Genomic DNA, 21,975 nt, shown 5'->3' on the forward strand with positions numbered 1-21,975 from the left:
ACTAAAGGCTGACCCTGTCGGCGTGTGGGAAAAATGCGGCCCCTTCCCCATGGGGCATTGGGACCAGTCTGTGTTTATTTGGACCAGTGCCGGACAAACGTGGCAATTAAAGTCTCCCATGACCAGCAACGCATTTGACTGCCCCTTTTTCTGGATTGTTATTTCTTGACCCAACCTATGATCCAATTCAGCCACTAGTGAGGTATGGTTTCCCGCTGCCTCATTATTATAGATGTTAAAGACTGTAAATCTTAACCCCTTCCCGGAGAACCGAACTGCCTGAATCCCATGGGAGTTCCAATCTGGGGAGGACCAGCTACCCGGAAGATCTAAATCTATGTAAATGGATAATCCACCCATGGCTCTCCCTGATCTGGATTTTTGAGCAGGTACAAAAAAACACTTATACCCCTGTAAGTGATAATTGTTCTTCAGGGCCCATGTCTCCTGCACACAGATTACATGAAATTTCCTAATGTAATCCAGCCACTCTTTATTATCAAATTTGCCTGCCAATCCTGCTGTATTCCAAGAGATCAATCTCAGTGCCTCACCGCTCCGCCCTAGTCCCCCATAAGACCTCATTTGTGTCCCTCGCTCAGGATCTTTTATAACCAGGCCATGACCCCCTCCTATGCGTTCTGTATCTATAGCCCCAGGTCCATCTAGCAACTACGACTCGGAGGTATTTGCTGAGCCAGGGGACATTGCACCTCCATCTCCTCAGACAAAGCTCCCTTTTCCCCGTCTCCCAGTGGGACATTATCCATTTGTCAATCCACCCCCTCAAGACCATTCAAGCAGTTAAACCGGTTGAAAGTATGAAAGGGTGGCTCTGGGCGACTGGGTAGTGGCCTGGGGTTAAGTTCGTGATGTCTCCCCCTCCGACCAACCCTCTCCCAGTTATCATAGTTTTGGAACGGGTGTATAGGAGCAGGGATGGGGGGAAAGAAGAAAGACACCTGAAGGGTTTGAATCGTAGATTCCCGAGATCTATTCTTTCCTTGGCATATGTGCGAGACAGTTCCAACGTCCCTGAAGCTCACCAGTATACAATCCCCTATTATGGATTTATATGTTCTTCCCACCCATGGCACCCTTCTGACCATTATTATTTCATTGTTTAGATGTACCGGGAGGGGTCTATTTATATTTAGCCACTTGATGACCCTGCTTTTTAGGGAACAAAAATCCTCGGTTTCACCTACTTCAAGTGGAGGGACACCCGCCATAACTACAGTGATGTCATTTGCCTCTGGTGGTAAATTAGGCCTCCGTGGCCTGGGGGAAGATTCATTAGGGGACTCGGTGCAGCGCTGTCTACAGACTGTACCGCAAGGACGGGATCTACAGGGGGAATGGGCCTATTGGGAATAGGGGACTTAATAGGTACCGAGTTAGTCCTCGTAGGTTGTGGAGGGGCCACAGCGTTCGCGACTAGATGGTGGGCTGAGCTCGTAGCACTATTTAGAGGCTGATGGGGGACCGGGGAGTGGGGATGAACTCCGGGGACCTTCCTTGGAGACCAGACGGGGTTTTCATGCTACTTAATGTAGCCTCCAGGATGGTAAGTCTAATCTCGACCCTTTTGATACTCTCGCTAATTGGTAATAGAAGTGACCTGAGCAGGAATTCCAGGTTACCTAGCGGGACAACAGAAAGGGGGACATTAGCTATATTATTTCCTGTATCTATTGTCTGGACAGGGGCCGAGCCATCTGGTGCAGTAGGGTTGGAGTGTAATCCATCTGCAAGGCTCACAGACGATGTGGGGGGTTTTAATGACCTCCCAAAATCAGAATGAGGGATTTTGGGTTTATTTTTGCCCTGGGCACCCTTCGACTTTCTCCTGCGTTTGTTTGGGGGTGGCCCATGTACTCCTTGTGCAGCGGCTGGCTTAGGCTTAGCTTTCCTCGCTTTCGGGGCTGGGGGAGGTTGCGAGATTAGGTCGATGGTCACCCTACTCGGGCTTGAACTGATGGCTGGGGGTGGACTCATGGATGAAGCTGAGGGGGTGTTCGTGCATTCCCTCAACAGGAGTGGGACATCCTCTATTGCGGTCAGCTCTTCGCTAGGCGTTGTGGGATTTTCTCCAAGGGGTCTATTTTTTAGGTTATCTATAGAGCGTCTCCGCTCTGCCCTTAGCCAGCTTAAAGTGCTCTCCTTGTCCCCATCCCCCACCGCCCGGGGAAAGTAGTTCTCTAAAGTCCTATTCTTGGCTCCTCCCTGCTTCATAGGGGTGCCCTCCCTTGCCGGAGACGGCATAACAGCGAATGTTTGATGGTAATCGATCAGTGGCTGTATCGACGAATTAGACCAGAGTTCAGATACCAAAGCAAGAGGGAAGGCCCAGCCCGGCCTCCTTCGGCCCCGGACGGCCACAGACGGTCCCGCCCTTGTCCTGGGCTTCTCCCGGCGCCCTCCTGCGCGCTCCCGCGCAGCGGGTAAAGCTAGTCCTAATGAAGGAAGGAGGTGTTCAGGGGGCGGGGCAAGCAGGGAGAGCGTCCAGGTGCAGGAGATGATGTCAGCGCAGGGACTCCTGGGCAATGGAGTCCCTGATCCTCACCTGGCGCTCGCAGCCCTGCTCTCCGCAGTTCCAGGAGTTCCCAGTCCCAGCAAGCAAGCAACACGATGCGCCCAAGCCCACGGGCGAAGCGGGACCCGCGAAGCGGGTTCCGCGAGGTATGGCAGTGGAAAAAGCAGCCCCAGCAGAAAGGACCTCGCACGGTCAGAGCTCACGCTCAGCAGTCAGTAAATGTCACCACCACTGCTGAGAAAAAAGAGGGAGAGGAGTGGAGGACATTGTTAGCCTACTCAGAAACCTTTAGAGACCAACTCATGGCCGCCCATAGGTTTTTCTCTGCACTCTCTCCTAAGGATTGCTTGTCCCCTGCCACCACCTAACACACCATGGATGTCATGATGCTTGTTCTATATATGCAGTTCCACACAGCCCTCAATCTATAGGTACTTCAGTTGACTCACCTACATGCTCATTCCAGGCAAGTGTAACTCCAGTCTACTCTTAGTCATTTGAGAGCAATGACATCCCTGCTGAGGAGATGCTCAACCCCATGCATTACCACCCTCCAACCTCCCAGATGGCAACAATCTCAGTGAAGGACAACCTGCTGGCCATGGCAGACAGCCACACATGCAAAAGTCATGGCATGGCTAAAACCTGTCCTCTGGGAGGATCACTTTTTCAGACAGCAATCAACTGTCCAATAGGATATTAGTGCTGCAGGTGCAACCCTGCATGAGATTGTGGACCACCTCAAGAGAATCTCTTAAATGTTACGTACCTTTAGAGAATGTTGATAAAAGTTACTAAGAGAAGGCACCATTGCACCAATAACATCTTTGTTTTTTAAAAGAGGAGAGTGCAAGGCAACATGCCTTGACCATGCACATGTTAAAGTCAATAACAAGCATGCAAGTGTCAATCTGGAGAGCCAAGTCATGCACCTCACCTATCTTATGTACCACAGCAAACTGTCAGGCACACACCACCCAAAATACTAATGAGAATCCACCTGAACCACTCACAAACCTACCACCTTTACCCTGGCCTCCACCATCACAGCCTCCATTGAAACTAGTTGTGTGTAGCTGACAACATGAATGATCACAACACCATTTCCAGAATTGCAATACTCTTACCCTTTAGCACCTTTGTTAATAAATGCTTATAGCAGTTAGATTTCATTTAAGTGTGCTGTAATGTGTGTGTTGCAATGTAAAATGCTAGTGTGAGTTACAAGTATGAAAGTAACATCTACAATGATCTATATATCTTGCCTTATTATACCAATGGCATACAATTGCATGCAACTACAAGGGCACACCCACTTACTAAGAAAAGATAATCTATACATCATCCATGAAATGTTTCATTTTAGATTTTGGAAAAACTATGAATTGTGAAAGTTTTGGGGACAATCTTTTGAATTAGGTCAGATGGGTTAAAATATATTGTCTACAGATGGGTAAATAGAATTTAGGGGGAGGGGAAAAGCATTAAAACAGGTCCGGAAGATCAGGGAAAAAGTTTATGTATAAGGGGAAAATGAATTAAAAATATTCAAAAATTATGCTCAACCTAAACAGTCCTAACACACAGTGATAGGTCAAAAAATAAAATAAAATGTATAAAACACAGTTAATTGTCCAAATAATAAAGAAAGTCAATCTCCCAGCCCAGATAAAATGTTAAAGTTTGTGTAGAATTGAGGGATAATTTCTGTTTGACCTGGGGTCCTGGTTTCAAAAGAACAGACTGGGGCAGGATGTGACACACATTGAGAAATCTGATACACTGGGGTAGTGGAGGAAATAGGTTGAAAAGACGAACAGGGAGATGTGACAACAGCAAGTGAAGAGGGTTTAGGATGCATGCAAAACTAAATGATTTCTGTCAAGGAGGTAAAAATGAAATATTCTTCTATTTATTACTCAGCATTTTCTATTTTGACCCATCATCTCCTGCTCATCCAGAGAGAGCTCTATTTGACCATTAACTTTGCCACTCATGGCTTCCTTGAGGTCAACAATTGTTACATATTGTCTGAGTTTGGCGAGTTGAACAGATGAGGGCTCAGAAGTGTCTGGGGCCAATGCCTCCCCTGGATGCTGGTGTTCCTGGCAAATACTTGGTAGATGATGAAGTCACAGAGCAGGGAGTGCCACTGTTATGTGGGCCTTTGGCATGATGGACAGGATGGCAGCAGGTTCAGATGATGATGAGGCCTGCCCCTTGGACACCACTGTTTGTTCTTCCTCTTGGCCAGGAGGAGCATAATTTTCCACCTTCTCCTGGCAGTGCTGGCCATTTCTTCCACCCCTTTGGTGGGCTCTACAACCTATGTCTAGACTCTTTCTGTTGAAGAGTGAGTTAGTCTCGTATTGTGCGCACTCTTCATGATGATCTAAGTAAATTACTCCTCACTGTGTTAGAAAGTTCAAGGGTCTTGTCCTTTTTCACCTGAGATCCGCTACTGGGATGTTTAACAAGCTCTGTCTGCTAAAGAGGAATGCAGACAAAAGGAAGGCATGATGAATGCATAGGTCTAAAATGTTTTGTACAGTTGTTGCAATTGGATTCTGCCCATTCAGTACGCCCAGATTTGTTTTCTTTTTTTTTAGCACATGGTTTTTGACTTTTTACAGTGAGTGAGTCTAACTACATGTGTCTCTCCCACAAAAATCACATGGCAAACAGACTGCCCCTGTTTATCACCAGTGTCCGCCTTTTAAGATAAGGCTGCTGCGATGCAATGCACCACGGGTAAGGAGCACTTGGAGTTTAACACATGAACACGTGTACACATTCGTGTGTATGTGTGCTGGCTGAGCATGGGAGACTACTGTTGTAGCCCGGTAACTGCGCACAGGTAGCCTGGCACAATGGGGATTCTGTAGGATTAGATTTTGACCTGAGGTAGTCCTTATACTATTAGTGTACACTAATAGGGAAAATCAGTGTAATTTACTGTTCTGTCTGTTGTGACACTTTATTACACACATAGGGAGAGAACTATGCAGTTTCACTTCCCTTAAGCCTATGGAGACCATTGACGCATTGAATTGGGACATAACCTGTGTGGGGAAATTAATTGTACAGTGTCCAAAATGATATCTGTACACATTATGGGTCATCGGGATGTGTCCCATTTCCCTGGCTCAGCTCAGGATCAGAGCCAGGCCTTTTGTCACCTTACTGTGTCCAGTGGATTACATTTCTTTCCAGCATCAGGAACACACGTCTCCCCACACAAAGGGAGACATTAGCATTACTTCATCCAGCTCCTGAGAAGGAAAGGGGTGTGGTGGAATCAGTCAATCAGCTGTCACTCTGTACCAGAGATGGGCCTGCCCAATCCCACTGAACAAAGGAGGAAGTCCAGACATCTGAAGCCAACCCCAGAGGAAGCTTCTCTTTGAACTTTTGGTGTGAAAGGCCCTGGCAGTGATTCCAGCGAGGGGGCGGGGCAGAGGCCCCAGGAGCCCATGTGACCAGTGACTCCTAGGTGACACAATTTGAACTGCCCCAGCATGCTGTGCAGGAGGATTGGAACAGGGTTGGAGAGGTGACATGATAACCTAAGATTGGCCAGGGTGCCTGGATTCTGGATCCTTCCCCTCCACTCTAAAAATTATAGCACATGCCTAGTGATTTTTCTGTGCGTCACTGCTGGACCCTGGGACCACCTTGGACAACTGGAAGAAAGAACCCCCTGATCTCCATAAAGAACCAAAGACTCTGCCCAGTTGACCCCAAGAACAGTGGGTCTTCCAAAGCACCAGTGAAGCAGCCCCCGTTCCAGCCACTGAGGACCAGCTGAGAGAAAGCACTGGACTTCTGCTCCCACAGACAAAGACCAAGAAGAAGGCTGGTGCAGGGGATCAGGAGAACCAGCTCACTCAGGACTACACTGCTTTGGAGGTGGGGAGTTCTGCTGCAACTGCCCCTGGTGGCTAGAGCTTGCCTCCAGGATTAAAATGAGCACAGGATCGTCAAAATCTGCCCTAAGGGGCCCGAGTTATGGCATTTTAAAGTTTGGAGACATGTGACCTTTTGCTTGGCAGCGAAGTGCATGGGACTCCGATGCCATTTCACTTCTTACCCCTGGAGAGGGCCAGGGTGCGCAGTTCAGCACATTCTTTTCTACTTGTGATGGGCCCCAAAATTGACAAGGGTCACCACGATTACCAAGGAGGCTGGGGGGGGGCTGCAGGAGCACAGCAGTTCCCCCCCACACTAATGGCGGCCTAAAGCGGTACAAAAGGGGGTGGTGATGGACGGAGCATCCGAATGGATGGAACCCAGATCTTTTGACTGTGTGTGAGTGTTTAATTGATTCGGATGCTCCGTCCATCACCACCCCCTTTTGTGCCGCTTTTGGCCTCCATAAGTGTGGCAGGGTATGCTCAGACGTGAGTCCCTTGCTCACTTTGCCACTGGATTAAAGCAAGCCGGGCTGAAGACGGCTGGAATGCCAGAAACCGGTCCTCGGAAGCTTGTTTCCTTTCCAGGGAAGACATGGCTAGGCAGTTCGGGCTGGACTGTTCCCATGAGGCACAGGGTCAGACTGATTTGCATATAGCCATGTCTGAATTGGGGTGGCAGAGTGGGCTAAAGAACGGTGATGGATTAAAACCAGATCTTTTGACTGGATGTGAGTGTTTGATTGATTCGGCTGCTCCGTCCATCACCACCCCCTTTTGTACAGCTTTTGGCCGCCATAAGTGTGGCAGGGTATGCTCAGATATGAGTCCCTTTCTCACTTTGCCACTGGATTCAAGCAAGCCGGGCTGAAGACGGCTGGAACGCCATAAACCGATCCTCTGAAGCTTGTTTTCGGTCCAGGGAAGACATGGCTTGGCAGTTCGGGCTGGACTGTTCCCATGAGGCACAGGGTCAGGCTGATTTGCATATAGCCATGTCTGAACTGGGGTGGCAGAGTGGGCTAAAGAACGGTGATGGATTAAACCAAGATCATTTGACTGGGTGTGAGTGTTTAATTGATTCGGATGCTCCGTCCATCACCACCCCCTTTTGTACCGCTTTTGGTCGCCATAAGTGTGGCAGGGTATGCTCAGACGTGAGTCCCTTGCTCACTTTGCCACTGGATTCGAGCAAGCCGGGCTGAAGACGGCTGGAATGCCAGAAACCGGTCCTCGGAAGCTTGTTTCCGGTCCAGGGAAGACATGGCTTGGCAGTTCGGGCTGGACCGTTCCCATGAGGCACAGGGTCAGACTGATTTGCATATAGCCATGTCTGAACTGGGGTGGCAGAGTGGGCTAAAGAACGGTGATGGATTAAACCCAGATATTTTGACTGGGTGTGAGTGCTTGATTGATTCGGATGCTCCGTCCATCACCACCCCCTTTTGTACCGCTTTTGGCCGCCATAAGGGTGGCAGGGTATGCTCAGACGTGAGTCCCGTGCTCACTTTGCCACTGGATTCAAGCAAGCCGGGCTGAAGACGGCTGGAATGCCAGAAACCGGTCCTCGGAAGCTTGTTTCCGGTCCAGGGAAGACATGGCTAGGCAGTTCGGGCTGGACTGTTCCCATGAGGCACAGGGTCAGACTGATTTGCATATAGCCATGTCTGAATTGGGGTGGCAGAGTGGGCTAAAGAACGGTGATGGATTAAAACCAGATCTTTTGACTGGATGTGAGTGTTTGATTGATTTGGATGCTCCGTCCATCACCACCCCCTTTTGTACAGCTTTTGGCCGCCATAAGTGTGGCAGGGTATGCTCAGAGATGAGTCCCTTTCTCACTTTGCCACTGGATTCAAGCAAGCCGGGCTGAAGACGGCTGGAATGCCATAAACCGATCCTCGGAAGCTTGTTTTCGGTCCAGGGAAGACATGGCTTGGCAGTTCGGGCTGGACTGTTCCCATGAGGCACAGGGTCAGACTGATTTGTATATAGCCATGTCTGAACTGGGGTGGCAGAGTGGGCTAAAGAACGGTGATGTATTAAACCAAGATCATTTGACTGGGTGTGAGTGTTTAATTGATTCGGATGCTCCGTCCATCACCACCCCCTTTTGTACCGCTTTTGGCCGCCATAAGTGTGGCAGGGTATGCTCAGACGTGAGTCCCTTGCTCACTTTGCCACTGGATTCGAGCAAGCCGGGCTGAAGACGGCTGGAATGCCAGAAACCGGTCCTCGGAAGCTTGTTTACGGTCCAGGGAAGACATGGCTTGGCAGTTCGGGCTGGACCGTTCCCATGAGGCACAGGGTCAGACTGATTTGCATATAGCCATGTCTGAACTGGGGTGGCAGAGTGGGCTAAAGAACGGTGATGGATTAAACCCAGATCTTTTGACTGGGTGTGAGTGTTTGATTGATTCGGATGCTCCGTCCATCACCACCCCCTTTGGTACCGCTTTTGGCCGCCATAAGTGTGGCAGGGTATGCTCAGACGTGAGTCCCGTGCTCACTTTGCCACTGGATTCAAGGAAGCCGGGCTGAAGACGGCTGGAATGCCAGAAACCGGTCCTCGGAAGCTTGTTTCCGGTCCAGGGAAGACATGGCTTGGCAGTTCGGGCTGGACTGTTCCTATGAGGCACAGGGTCAGACTGATTTGCATATAGCCATGTCTGAACTGGGGTGGCAGAGTGGGCTAAAGAACAGTGATGGATTAAACCCAGATATTTTGACTGGGTGTGAGTGTTTGATTGATTTGGATGCTCGATCCATCACCACCCCCTTTTGTACCGCTTTTGGCTGCCATAAGTGTGGCAGGGTATGCTCAGACGGGAGTCCCTTGCTCACTTTGCCACTGGATTCAAGCAAGCCGGGCTGAAGACGGCTGGAATGCCAGAAACTTGTCCTCGAAGCTTGTTTCCGGTCCAGGGAAGACATGGCTTGGCAGTTCGGGCTGGACTGTTCCCATGAGGCACAGGGTCAGACTGATTTGCATATAGCCATGTCTGAACTGGGGTGGCAGAGTGGGCTAAAGAACGGTGATGGATTAAACCTAGATCTTTTGACTGGGTGTGAGTGTTTGATTTATTCGGATGCTCCGTCCATCTGCACCCTCTTTTGTACCGCTTTTGGCCGCCATAAGTGTGGCAGGGTATGCTCAGATGTGAGTCAGACTGATTTGCATATAGCCATGTCTGAACTGGGGTGGCAGAGTGGGCTAAAGAACGGTGATGGATTAAACCCAGATCTTTTGACTGGGTGTGAGTGTTTGATTGATTCGGATGCTCCGTCCATCACCACCCCCTTTGGTACCGCTTTTGGCCTCCATAAGTGTGGCAGGGTATGCTCAGATGTGAGTCCCTTGCTCACTTTGCCACTGGATTCAAGCAAGCCGGGCTGAAGACGGCTGGAATGCCAGAAACCGGTCCTCGGAAGCTTGTTCCCGGTCCAGGGAAAACATGGCTTGGCAGTTCGGGCTGGACTGTTCCCATGAGGCACAGGGTCAGACTGATTTGCATATAGCCATGTCTGAACTGGGGTGGCAGAGTGGGCTAAAGAACAGTGATGGATTAAACCCGGATTGAGTGTTTGGTTGATTCGGATGCTCCGTCCATCACCACCCCCTTTTGTACCATGTTTGTATAGCTCGGCAGAGATCTTTTCCCTGAGAACGGAGGTTTCTGCCCCTGGTATGGAGGTCTCCAACATGCTTAGGGTGGTATATGTGGACAGTATAACAATCCACCATTCATCATTAATTGAACACTGTCGAACTACATTTTAATGCAGCAACCAAATTAGCAACACACTTGAGAAAATGAGGCCAGTAGTATATCATGCACCTACACATCCTGTCTCCACAATATTTATCTAACCAAGTTAACATCTCACAAACCTAGATATGGCTATAGATAAAGGCGTATGTCTACATGTAAGCTCCGTCACATGGCAGTGTTGTTCAACATACATACAAGCTACCGCTTACTTCTTTCTTGGGCACAACTTAAGGGGAGAACAGGAGCACCACCCCTGACAGCCAAGACTTTTGAAATGTGACTTAAGAATACCCAACATGCTTTAAATGATAGCTCATGTACTTATGTGTGCCCTGCAGTAACTCAGTTGAGGTTGTGTAGTTGAACATCAGGAGGGAGTGAAGAAATGGGGAGACGGTCATACCCTCCCTCACCTGTAACGAACAATTGGGAAATTTGTTACATTGTAGATCTATCATAAACGAAGTACGTCAGCTACATATACGCATAGTCACTGTTATGAATATAATTCCCTAGTTTGATATATTAAGGAAATAAGTGAGTATGTTTGGTATGCCACCGCCTAAATGCAGACTTAGTCTGTTATTATAACTTACCAATTAGCCATGTGTCATTTAAATCCCCAGCAACCATCTAACATGCATGAGATGAGAAGATGAAGCTGTTGTTTGTGCTTCCAGGACACAGCACACATATCAGTGAAGCAGCCCATGGCATCATAAACAATTTGCACTTTGTTGGAGTGTAAGTGACGTCAGATACAGAATTGTTTTCCCTGTTTTTTCCTGTGACATTGTGGCTGAAGTGCCCTGCGGGTGCAATCAATGCACCAAATACCTGAGCTTTTATGCAATGCAATGCATTTTCCTTGCCACCCATTGTCTTTCCGTCAGTGAGTGTGGCATAGTGATAAACATGTGCACCAGGCCGGTGATGCATCTCAGGACCTCTCACAAGAAGCGAGATTGACTTGTCAGTGAGATGAGCACCGTGTCTTCTAGAACTATCTGGAAGACCCCAGCAGCCATGAAATGGAGTGCAGCTAGTATTTACACATGGGCTGTGATTGACTGTAAGTGGGCTCTAGGTGCTCCAAGGTCCTGCTTTCAGTCTGCAATCATGTCAAGGACCACTTTAGTTGAGAAGTAGTATTTGTCAATGACTGCCAAATATATTCATCCTTTATAAACCTTCTCTCTCCTCCACTATTAATTCTACCGCCAAAAGAGGAGCAAAGCTACAACACACAAAAAGATATTTTGGTGTGCAATTTCATTTCTTTTTGAGCCAGCCTGTAAGGTGATTAGTTTATGTTGCAATGACTTGCACCTGTAGATGAGTGGTGCAGTCCCAAATATTCACTCCCTTTTTTCATTTTATTAGCAGGTATGATGCATGAAGTGAACTTTGTTGTGATATATTTTTGTTGAAGTTCTTTGTACATTAATGTTATGCTAACTCTTGATGTATAAATAATACAACTATATTAACATATTTGTAAAAAGATAAAGTCATTTTTAAAACTTTTCCCTATCTTTTGCTATTGTCATTTCTTGCCTCCACGTATTTTTATTAGAGTGTGTTACAGTACTAGTGATTGGCAATGTGTACTGATTTCCATACTCCCATGTGTGGTGATTACCTTATTCCATGCGTGGTGATTACTTTACTCCAAGGCTTGATTGAATTTCATTTGAGCATGTCAGTTGTAGAGTTGAAGTAGAATTGAAAGGATATTTTGTGAATATATTTTTTCTAGAATGTATTTTTGTACATGTATGTTCCTCTAAACCCTTCCTTAAATTTCCCTAAACCGCATCAATTTTGTAGTAATTATTTCCCATTTCTCCCATGTACCACTCACCTGTGTCCCTTCCACGTGCATTACTAATTTTTAGACTAATATCTGAGGAGATCCCCACCACTAGGACCCATATCTCCATACAGAAAAGACAGAAGAGGTGAAGGCGGAGTTCTCGGCTCAAAAAAATATAGAAGAGGCGGAGATCTCCAGTGAGAGCTTTGTGAATTGTATTTATTAGTACGTTAAGTATTAATATTTTAGTTCTCCAAAATGGCTTTTGTTAATAAGGTCACCTGCAAACCCCAGCTGTTTTTGGTGCTAAACATTTTTTGTAAAAAGGATTAACCTCATAAACTTTACATTTTCAATTTTACAGAGCAGCTGCAAATTCCTGTTTCATACCCAGTCACTTTCTCTTTGATCTCTGGTTGCTAGTTTAGACACCCCATGCCACACACTTTCTTTGTAATTCTGAAAGTCACAACGTCATATACGCTGTAACCACAATAATATCTACAAAATGTGCATTCTTCCTTCATACAGAGATATGGAATGCATATGTTGAACATACATGAACATAAATGTATTTCCGTCGGTCTTCAGATCTATTTTTTTCTGTTTATAAAATGAGCGGCACTCACTCTAATAATGATGCATTACCAAGTCAAGTCACTTGAATGGCGCACCCTAACAGCTGTTGATATTATATTAAAGCCTGGAAAGTCCGACAGAAGGACACATTCGATTAATACTGATGTGGGCTGTGCAGGTAAGAGCGGTGGGGCTGGTGGGGGGGTTAGCGGTGGTTTCGACAGACGACGACGAGAGAAAATTAATGATTTAATTTTCCTTGGTGGTCGTCTGTCGAACTCCCCTCCCCCCCACCCTCCATCCCGCCCCCACCGCTCTTACCCGCACCGGCCGTGGCTGGATAAATATGCAGATAGTCTGTACCCATGAACTTTGAAAGTCTGACCACAGGGGAACTTCACTTACTGAACCAAAACGTCGACATTCTGTTTGCACCGTTTCCAGCCTCTCCTTCAAACCAGCACCTCCAGAAAAAGCCTTCATGGTGGTGAATGACCCCCTGAATTCCTTCATTCTGCATAAAAAAGAAATACATGCATATTTAGAATAAAATGGTGAAAGTGGAGCACCATTTGGTAAAACACAGTACCCCTAGTCTGAATTAGTCTTTTTGCACAGTATTGTCTTTTATTTCTTGAGGCCCACGTACAAAAACAAATCACCTTTAGAGGAGCTTTATTCTTGTGGGCACATGTATGGGTTACGACTGTGGTGTAATGTAAAATGATGGCAGCTTCCCAAATGTGATGAGAGGCCCTGAGTCACCAATATCTCATAGATATTCAAGTACCTTGGGCTGAATGGAGGCCCCTTCAGGATAGACCCGGTCATCCTCTCATGCCTAGTTTAACAACTGTTCATCTGACCCATATTGAGTTAAGTATTTTGATGTCTTTTAAAAAAAAGTTTATTTCAGTAGTTGCCAGAGTTCCTCATCTTGTCAACATGAGAATTAACAGCCCTGCTAGTAAGAGAGTACATAAACACCTATAGTACTCTTTTGTGTGCTCTGTCTCTGTGAATTCGTTCCAAAAAAATCTAAAACTGCAATAAACTGGCAATATTCTGGGAATATTATTACACAATTAGTACAAATAGAAAAGACTGTGCCCACGTTCGACTTTTAATGATAAGAAGTTTGACGTTTCGAGGAGGATTGACAAAATCATATTAGAGTATATAAAAATGTACTCCTGTAGTACTACTTCCATACTTGTAAATGCTTTATTTAAACGACAATCTCAAAGCTGTACGTTTGCGTAGATCCAAAACTAACTGATCAGTTTGTTTTGCTCTTTTCAGATTCTCTCTATTGTTCAGTATAAAGAGCCCGATTCATAGAAGTTCGGCTAGAAATCAGCAATCTTCACCTAAAGTGTTACTACTATACCTGGATCAAATGCCTGATTCTGTTGCAATACTCAAATACTTTTTGAGTAGTCAAAAGATTCTCTGTCAGTGAGTACTCAAATGGTTATGTGACAGTAATTATAAGTAACAGATATTCAATTCTACTTGTAGCACTAGAATGTGAATTTGAAAATGTAACTCTCTTTTTTCCATGGAAAATAAAATCCCCAAAGAGAAACCCTCTTCCTAAGCTACTGTAAATTTTGGTAGTGCTCACTCCTCATTCAAAGCTTCAAATTGCCTTTGACAAAAACCATTTGATTTGTGTCACCACAATAGAAATTACCTACAGTGCTTGGTGAATACCCAGAAATGTGCAAGTCGGGGGGGGGGGGGGGGGGTGTCAGCGACTTTGTAATAAACATCAACCCATAAATACCCACACAACCATAGGCACTGGAAGTAGGGTTGTGGGTGTGCTGCAGCACCCCAGGAAATAATCATGCTAGCGTTTGAGGGTGAATGAACAATAAAGAGGCCTTGAAATGTTGCCTTTATTTTGTTACATTTGCTGTATGTTCAAAACCTGAGGTCAAATGTCAGGCTATGTCTTCTGACAAATTGCTGCCTATTCATTTAACATGGGGATTGGTATTAACTTTTCTTTTTCTGACTACAAAGTTAACTTCGTGGCAAACCTGCAGAGCACGAGAAGTGTTACAGAAAACGCTGTGGGATTTTAATTTTGTCTAACACAATAAAATGTAATGCATTGTATGTACAAGTATTTCAAAATACACCAGCACTTAAGAAAGCACAAATTAAGCACTGTTTCTGTAACTCTGATGCGTGGTGGAAGCTAAGAATCAATTAGGATCAAAATAACTCAAGACACCTAACTAGGGGGTCAATTAGGATGGAGGACGGACAAAGTCCGTCCGCCATCCTGTTGGGGGACAGGACCGTCCGCCACAGGGGCGGAGGTCCCGTGCTTTGAATTAGGATGCACCCGCCACAGTGGCGGGTGCATCCCGGATTTTTAACATTGCGGCGGGCGGTGCTGAAAGCACCGACCGCAGCAATGCTAAAAATGCATGTTGTGCGTTTCAAAGCACAACATGACAGGCACCACGCGGTGCCTGCCATGTTGTATTTTGAAATGCAGGGGGGTACCATAGGTACCCCCCATATGCACCCCCACCCCCCCCCTTCACCCTGGGGGCCCGCAACAGGCCCCTGAAGCAAAGAGCGTATGCCTTTTCGTGGCGGCATTGCCAACAGCACATCCTAATATGGCTGGCGTGTCTGATAGACACCGCCACCATATTAGACCTTTTCCGCCGCGGTCGCAAGGCGACCGCGGTGGAAAAGTAGTGGACGGTCTACCCGTCAGCCGCGGTCCCCCCGCCATTGTAATATGGCGGGGGGGGAAATATGTGGCAGACAGATCGCCACCGCCTGCATGGCGGTGGCAATCCGGCCGCCATCCTAATATACCCCTAAGTAATGATGTACACATGATAGTCACTGACCCTCGATGTTCATTCATTGCTGTGAGTGTGCTATATAATTTTATCATAAAGCAGAATGTCTGTGAAAATTTAGTGGCCATTTCAATGGAAATGTGTCTGTAAATGACAGTGTGCTACTATACCATGCTATATAAATACATTAGCAACTGTGTGGTCCAGAATACTGCACCTGCTACATGCCACGCCCTTACTATTCTCCTGCTGAATGGGTGTGGCTCATTTGCTACATGCCTTCTTTGTGAGAAGGTTGGATTTTTTTCAAATCCCACGACTTCAGTGATGTAACACTGATTGCAGCACCCCCACTCGGAAAATTATTCTAGTGCCACTGCACACAACCATCATCTAACCCTTAATTTTAGTACATTCCAGCATAAATCACATAATCGATTAGAGGATCACATATGTAGGTATAAAAGTCGTTCATTCCCGCCACGCCATCACTCTGCTCATATTATAAGTACTCATACCAACCCAAGTTGTGTTTTCATTGTCCGGGCATTTCCCAGTCTCTGTTGCAAGCAGCCAGTAGTCTGTTCCGAAGGCCACCAAAAAGATCAAAATTCCCAGGGCACCAAACAGCCCGCCAAAGAAAATGCCCACGCTCAATTTCATTGCTGAGGTATTCTTCTGTTCCCAAACGGAAACCCCCAAATCCAATCCTTTAACTCAGAAGGCAGCACGGACGACGACTCGACGGGGTTTCCTCAGAGGTGTCCGCCGCCTCCTGTCTCGTGCCTCTCAAGGCTTTGCTCCGTGTCGTGCCGCTGTGCTTGCCAACTTGCAGTGTCAGGCCCGCGACTGCCTTTCTATTTTAGGACGCTAGTTTAGGAGACCAGCTGTCCCTCCCTCTTTCTATCACTCTTTCTCTTTCAGGGAGTGTCCAGTCCGAAATAACTGACCTTACCCCAAGCATCCCGATGGGCTGGCGTATAGTGTTACTATTTACAATACTTACAACATGGTCGCCCCAATACTGCCCACCAGCTTCCCTGCATTACTTTGCTATGTTTCCTACGGCACACACTGGCTAGAATTCTCTCTCTCTATTTACGTTTTAGGAAGCTGCCAAGCACACATGTAGCGGTATCTCTGACGTGCAGCTGTTGTACGAAATACGTGTTAGAATGCTAACTTGCATTCATTGTTTCACTTTTATTTCGTTGTTGCAGTCTCATCACTGAGTTAACTTGTCAAAGAGTAAAGGAGGTAAAATTCGCCAAAGAATTTGGTCTGCGGGAAAGGGAAAAAAAGGGAAAAGAGGAAAAGCGAGTGAAGAACTAAAAGAGTGAAAACCAGAGCTTTCACTGGGATGTAATTAAGGGAGTGGCTTAATACACAATCTACAAATATGTACTTAGCATAGTGTGCTGGTATTTTGCTGCTTCTGTCTACTTATCCAGATATTTAACACAACAGTTAACATTGCACCTACAACAAGCCAGGACTACTGGCTTTGTCAATGGTTGTAAATAGCATAAGATAAATAGGCAACAACTATGACTTCTTTGTATATAAAATTGAAAATGTTTCCGTTCTTGTGGGAGAGGTGATGGCTAAGGCTAGAGCTTCAGAATTTCGAGCTGAGAAAGCAGGTTTGAGCCTTACGTCGGCTCAACATCCTGTGATTCAAAACATGAACATGTCCTTGTGTAATGTAACTGATGCTCATGTTTGCTCCAAGTTTGCGCTATATACAACTGAAAAATGAGTCACTTTGAAGTTACACCAAAAGCAGTGATGGGTGGTACTATTGCAGAATTAAGATTTTTTTTCCCACCCTGAAGGTAAAAATGCAGAGTTTGCTAGGGACCCGTCTCAGCACCTGCATTTAAGAACTGCCGGTGCTGAGCTCCAGCAGGACCCTGCCCACTTAAAGCCCTGGTGAAGACTGGAAATTTTGTAGGGAAAATGTCTTTCCTTTGATGGAAAAGGTGCACAAGAAACGATTTCTAGCTAAAAAACATTTTGTTGAACTGAAACTGTGTTCACTATCATAATCCTATTTTACCACCCACTCTCACTGTACCAGTGCTCCATAGCCCCTTCCATCGCAGCTTATCCCATGTTGCCACATCACTATATACCGTGTGGCACATTTTAGGTTTATTATGGTGCCCGGTATGTCAATAAAGACTGATGCAACACAGAAAACTAACATTACCTTCTCATGCATCTTCCTCGTCCCAGTCCTTGCGTTATGAGGGTGCGCCTCACCATCAAGGCATGCCACTTCCTTGCTGCACCAGAAAAAAAGTGCTTTACTAGATGGTTCATCCCCTTCTTCTGTGTCATCTCTCCAGTTTCAGACATGTTTGCTTCCTCAGTTTGTTGGCCATGGAGTTGAGTTCTGAGGTATTATCTTTGATTCAAGGTTTCTCCACATCAGCAAGTAGTTGTTTAGCACTTCATGGTCCTTTGGGGCTATGCAGCTTAGCTGTAGCTGGTACGGGACAGGCCTTGTGTACTGAGGGTTTCCAAGCAGCCACCAACCTTCCCTTATACCGTCCATCCTTCCCTTTCCATTTTTTCTTAGATGAAGGGCTCTGATTGAGTAAGCTCGTGCAGAAATGTTGGCAAGGGCTTTCTAAGCCCCCACGCATGTCTGGCATTCCCTGGCGGTTATAGTGGCGGGCTGCAAGGTTTGCCCTCAGCCTGAGATGTGACAGGCTGCTTTAGCAGTTTGTCACTGTTTCTCCAGACTTCTTGGTTGCTCGCCACGCTGATCCTCGGACTGAATGAAACCCTTTCCTCCCTAGAGAAACTCCAGCTACCCCCCCACCTCGTCTCACCTCCCCTCCTCCAGCAACTTCCCATTAGGATTGACACCACCCCCATCAGATCCCTGTCCCCCTCAGGCTCTCGGCCTCCTCTTACTGAACCCCGGACGGAACCACAAGTTGACTGTCCCAGAAGAACCTCTTCCTCTCCCTCCCCTCAGGAAGTGAGCTCCCGAGTCACATCCTATAAACCCCCTCCCAAACATCCTGCACAAGCTCTACTCCCGCACCCCTCACCCCTTTCTTCGATCCAAGTCATCACTGGTATGAGAAGAGACCCGCCTCACCGAAAAACCACCAGACCCCCAGCCCATCTCGCATCCCTACCCAGAGAGAACTTGGTCAACCGGAACCAGGATACAGACCCCCCCATCAACTGCATGCTCATCAACTGCAGATCAGCCGTCAAACATGCAACTGAATTAGCCAAAACTATCCTCTCCCATGACCTAGATGTAGCCTTCATCACTGAAACTTGGCTGAACACCCTATCCCCTCCCATCTTGGACACGCTGTTGCCTCCTGGCTTCTCACTTATCCACAAAGACAGGCCCATACGCAAAGGAGGCGGAACAGCAATTATCCACAGAAGCGACCTCTCCATTATTGAATCCCCCTTCCTCCTTTACAACTCCTTTGAATGCCTCTCGGTCAACATCAATTCGCCCCACCACAGCTCACTCTAATGCCTTCTCCTGTACCACCCTCCAGGCAACGCTACTGAATTTGGCGAACAGCTTTCGGATCTGATCACTCAAACCGCTCTCAACAGTGACTTCAGAATAATTTTAGGCGACCTCAACCTAAGATGAAATGCAACCAAGAATCCGCTCATCCAATCTCTCACCTCCCTTCTACAAGACTACGATATGATCCAACACTGCTCAGAAGAAACACACCAGAGAGGAGCGATCCTGGATGCAATCATTGCGGATAAAAAGACAATTTCAATTGACCACATCATCCCTGTGGACTGGTCCGACCACCACGCCATCCTCTTTCATATCAACCACCCGGCTCTTTCCCTCCCACCCACCCAAACCTCCCCCAAGTGGGTCAGAAACTTATCGAAAGTCCCCCCTGACAAGCTACAAGACGCTCTCAGCTCACTCCTCCCGAGCTCGACGGAGCTCCTCTCAACCACGGATCTCACCTCGCTCTATCACTCTAACCTGGAGTGCGTCCTGGACCAGCTGGCACCTAGAAAACAACAAAAAAAACGAAGCATTCCCTCCAGGTCTTGGTTCTCCACTGACATCAATGATGAGGGCAGACTCCTAAGAGCCATAGAAAGATGCTGGAGGAACAACCCCACTGCCCTCAACCGGGACCAACTCAAAACAGCGCGCAAAACCTACCTTAATCATATCAAGAACAAAAAGTCATCCTTCTTCTGCTCTAGACGAGGCTAAAAACCGCTCCAAAGAACTCTTCAATATTATCAGGAACCAAACCTCCATACCTATGACAGACAGCGTAACTGCATCCAAATCCCAGTGCGACGGCTTCGCTAACTTCTTCAACGAAAAAATTGCCTCAATTGATCGATCTTGCAGCGATCTTTCCGTCCTCACAGAGTTACGCCCCACTACTTCTACCCACTCAAGACCAACAACTGCAGCCACTCGCTGGACTTCCTTCCAACCCATCCAAACCAAAGCGATAAACAATCTCATTGCCATCGCTAATCCCTCATCTCACTCCCTTGATCAGCTGCCCTCGAGACTGACCAAAGAACTGAAACTTACTCTCGCCCCTATCTGGGCCAAGATCATCAACAGCTCTTTGAGCGATGGCTCCATCCCTGACTAGGTCAAGTCACGCCACTCCTAAAAAAACCTGTCCTCGACCCTAGGGTCATGAACAACTTCAGACCAGTGTCGAACCTTCTGCTCTTATCGAACATTTTGGAAAAATGTGTGTTATCTCAGCTAACCCATCACCTAGAGATCTTGAATCTTCTTGACCCACACCAATCTGGTTTCAGAAAGGGCTGCAGCACAGAAACCGCAATCCTCAATGTGATGGATGACCTACACATGTCTCTCGACTCCAACCAATGTAGCCTCCTCATCCTCTTAGACCTCTCGGCAGCGTTCGACACAGTGGATCACAACCCACTACTCAATGTCCTAGAGAAGAGAGCGGGTTTGGAAAAAACAGTTCTCAAATGGTTCGCCTCCTTTCTCAACAAGCGCACACAAATTATCAAAATTAAAAGCTCCAAATCGGACCCCCTCCCCTTTACTATAGGAGTCCCTCAGGGGTCAGTACTCTCTCCACAACTTTTCAACATGTACATGGAGCCCCTCACTACAATTCTAAGGAACTCAAACATCCCCTTTCACCTCTATGCGGACGACACACAACTCTACCTGGAAACCACTTCGATCGCAGACATCCACAGACTAAATGACACACTCACAGAGGTACAACACTGGCTTTCATCCAACCACCTCAATCTTAATGAAGAAAAGACAGAAGTGCTCCTCATCTCAAACAAAAGTGAAAATCCCCAAATACTCGAATGGCTCAAAACCTTAAATGCCCTCAATGTTCCTCTTGTTCCTACGACCTCCGTCAAATCACTGGGGATCATTCTGGACCCAAAACTGGACATGAAAGAACACATCTTTTAAACTGCCAAAAGTGCTTTCCTTAACCTGAAACTTCTCTACAAACTTACACCCTTCCTCCTCTTGAGAGACCTGAAACAGGCCACTCAGGCACTGGTACTCTCAAGGATTTATTATGGCATTGCTACTCTGACTGGAACAGTCAAATCTTATCTAGGTCCTTTGACTGCTACCCTTAATGCAGCAGCTAGAATGGTCACGGTAACTAAGAAATATGAGCACATCACCCGGCTCTCAAGGACCTGAAATGGCTTCCTATCAACCTACGAGCCAACTTCCGCACAGCCTGCCTCACACACAAAGCCCTGCATACAGGTAAACCAGAATATCTGGCCAATAAACTCAAGAGAGACGGTCAGTCAGGACCCTTAGAAGCTCCAACATGCTACTACTCATTCCTCTGAAATCACAGAAACGTAAAAGATCTAACAGGTCCTTTGCGGGAAATGCTCCAAAGATATGGAACTCCATCCCCCCCACATCAGAATGACTGCCTCCTTCCTGAAATTCAAGATACTACTCAAAGCCTTCTTTCTTGAGCAGACTGGATCGTAACGAGAACCCCCCGTATGACTTTGAGAGTTCTCTTTCACTTTGGTCCTAGCGAGAACCTGATGACTCTCCCTTGATCTCCGCCTCGTGCTGATATTGTATAGACTTTTACTTGCTTCCATGTTTTCCCATACTCTCCCTACCTGCTTCGACCTACCTGTTATGTTGATGCTTATTTGTGTCCGATGTGAAGCGCACTGATACCTTCGGGTCTAGCTAGCGCTATACAAAACTTAAATAAATAAATAAATTTTGCAGGACCGGTTTCATCTTCTACCATGGCCTTATCCCTTCTGCTGTGCCCCCTCATCAGGATATTCCATTTATCCTCGGGCCTAGACTTCCTCCCACTATCTCTTGTTGGCTCATGTTCCCACAAGCTACATCTGTGTACTTGAGGAGTCAGGTAGTTCCTGCTGGAGAAATCTACTTTTGGTATGGTCTCCTCAGAAGATTTGGCTAATCTGTTTGGTTCTACAGGGTAGGCCGTGATATCTCACGACTTTTTTT

The 21,975-nt window shown here is 46.8% G+C and overlaps 1 protein-coding gene across 1 annotated transcript in view; it reads right to left on the minus strand.

Annotated features, from left to right (window-relative positions):
• Positions 1–16,285, minus strand: part of TMEM182 (transmembrane protein 182) — a 154,731-nt gene extending 138,446 nt beyond the window's left edge. The window contains exons 1-2 of the mRNA XM_086934681.1: positions 15,972–16,285; positions 13,021–13,129 (exon numbers count right to left, since the gene is read on the minus strand). Of these exons, the coding sequence (XP_086790807.1) occupies positions 13,021–13,129; positions 15,972–16,112 (250 nt within the window). The 5' untranslated portion in view covers positions 16,113–16,285. The remainder of the gene's footprint in view (positions 1–13,020; positions 13,130–15,971) is intronic.
• Positions 16,286–21,975: the final 5,690 nt, after the last annotated feature.

This window comes from Lissotriton vulgaris, chromosome 8 (assembly GCF_964263255.1).
Source record: "Lissotriton vulgaris chromosome 8, aLisVul1.2, whole genome shotgun sequence".
NCBI classification, from domain to species: Eukaryota; Metazoa; Chordata; class Amphibia; order Caudata; family Salamandridae; genus Lissotriton; species Lissotriton vulgaris.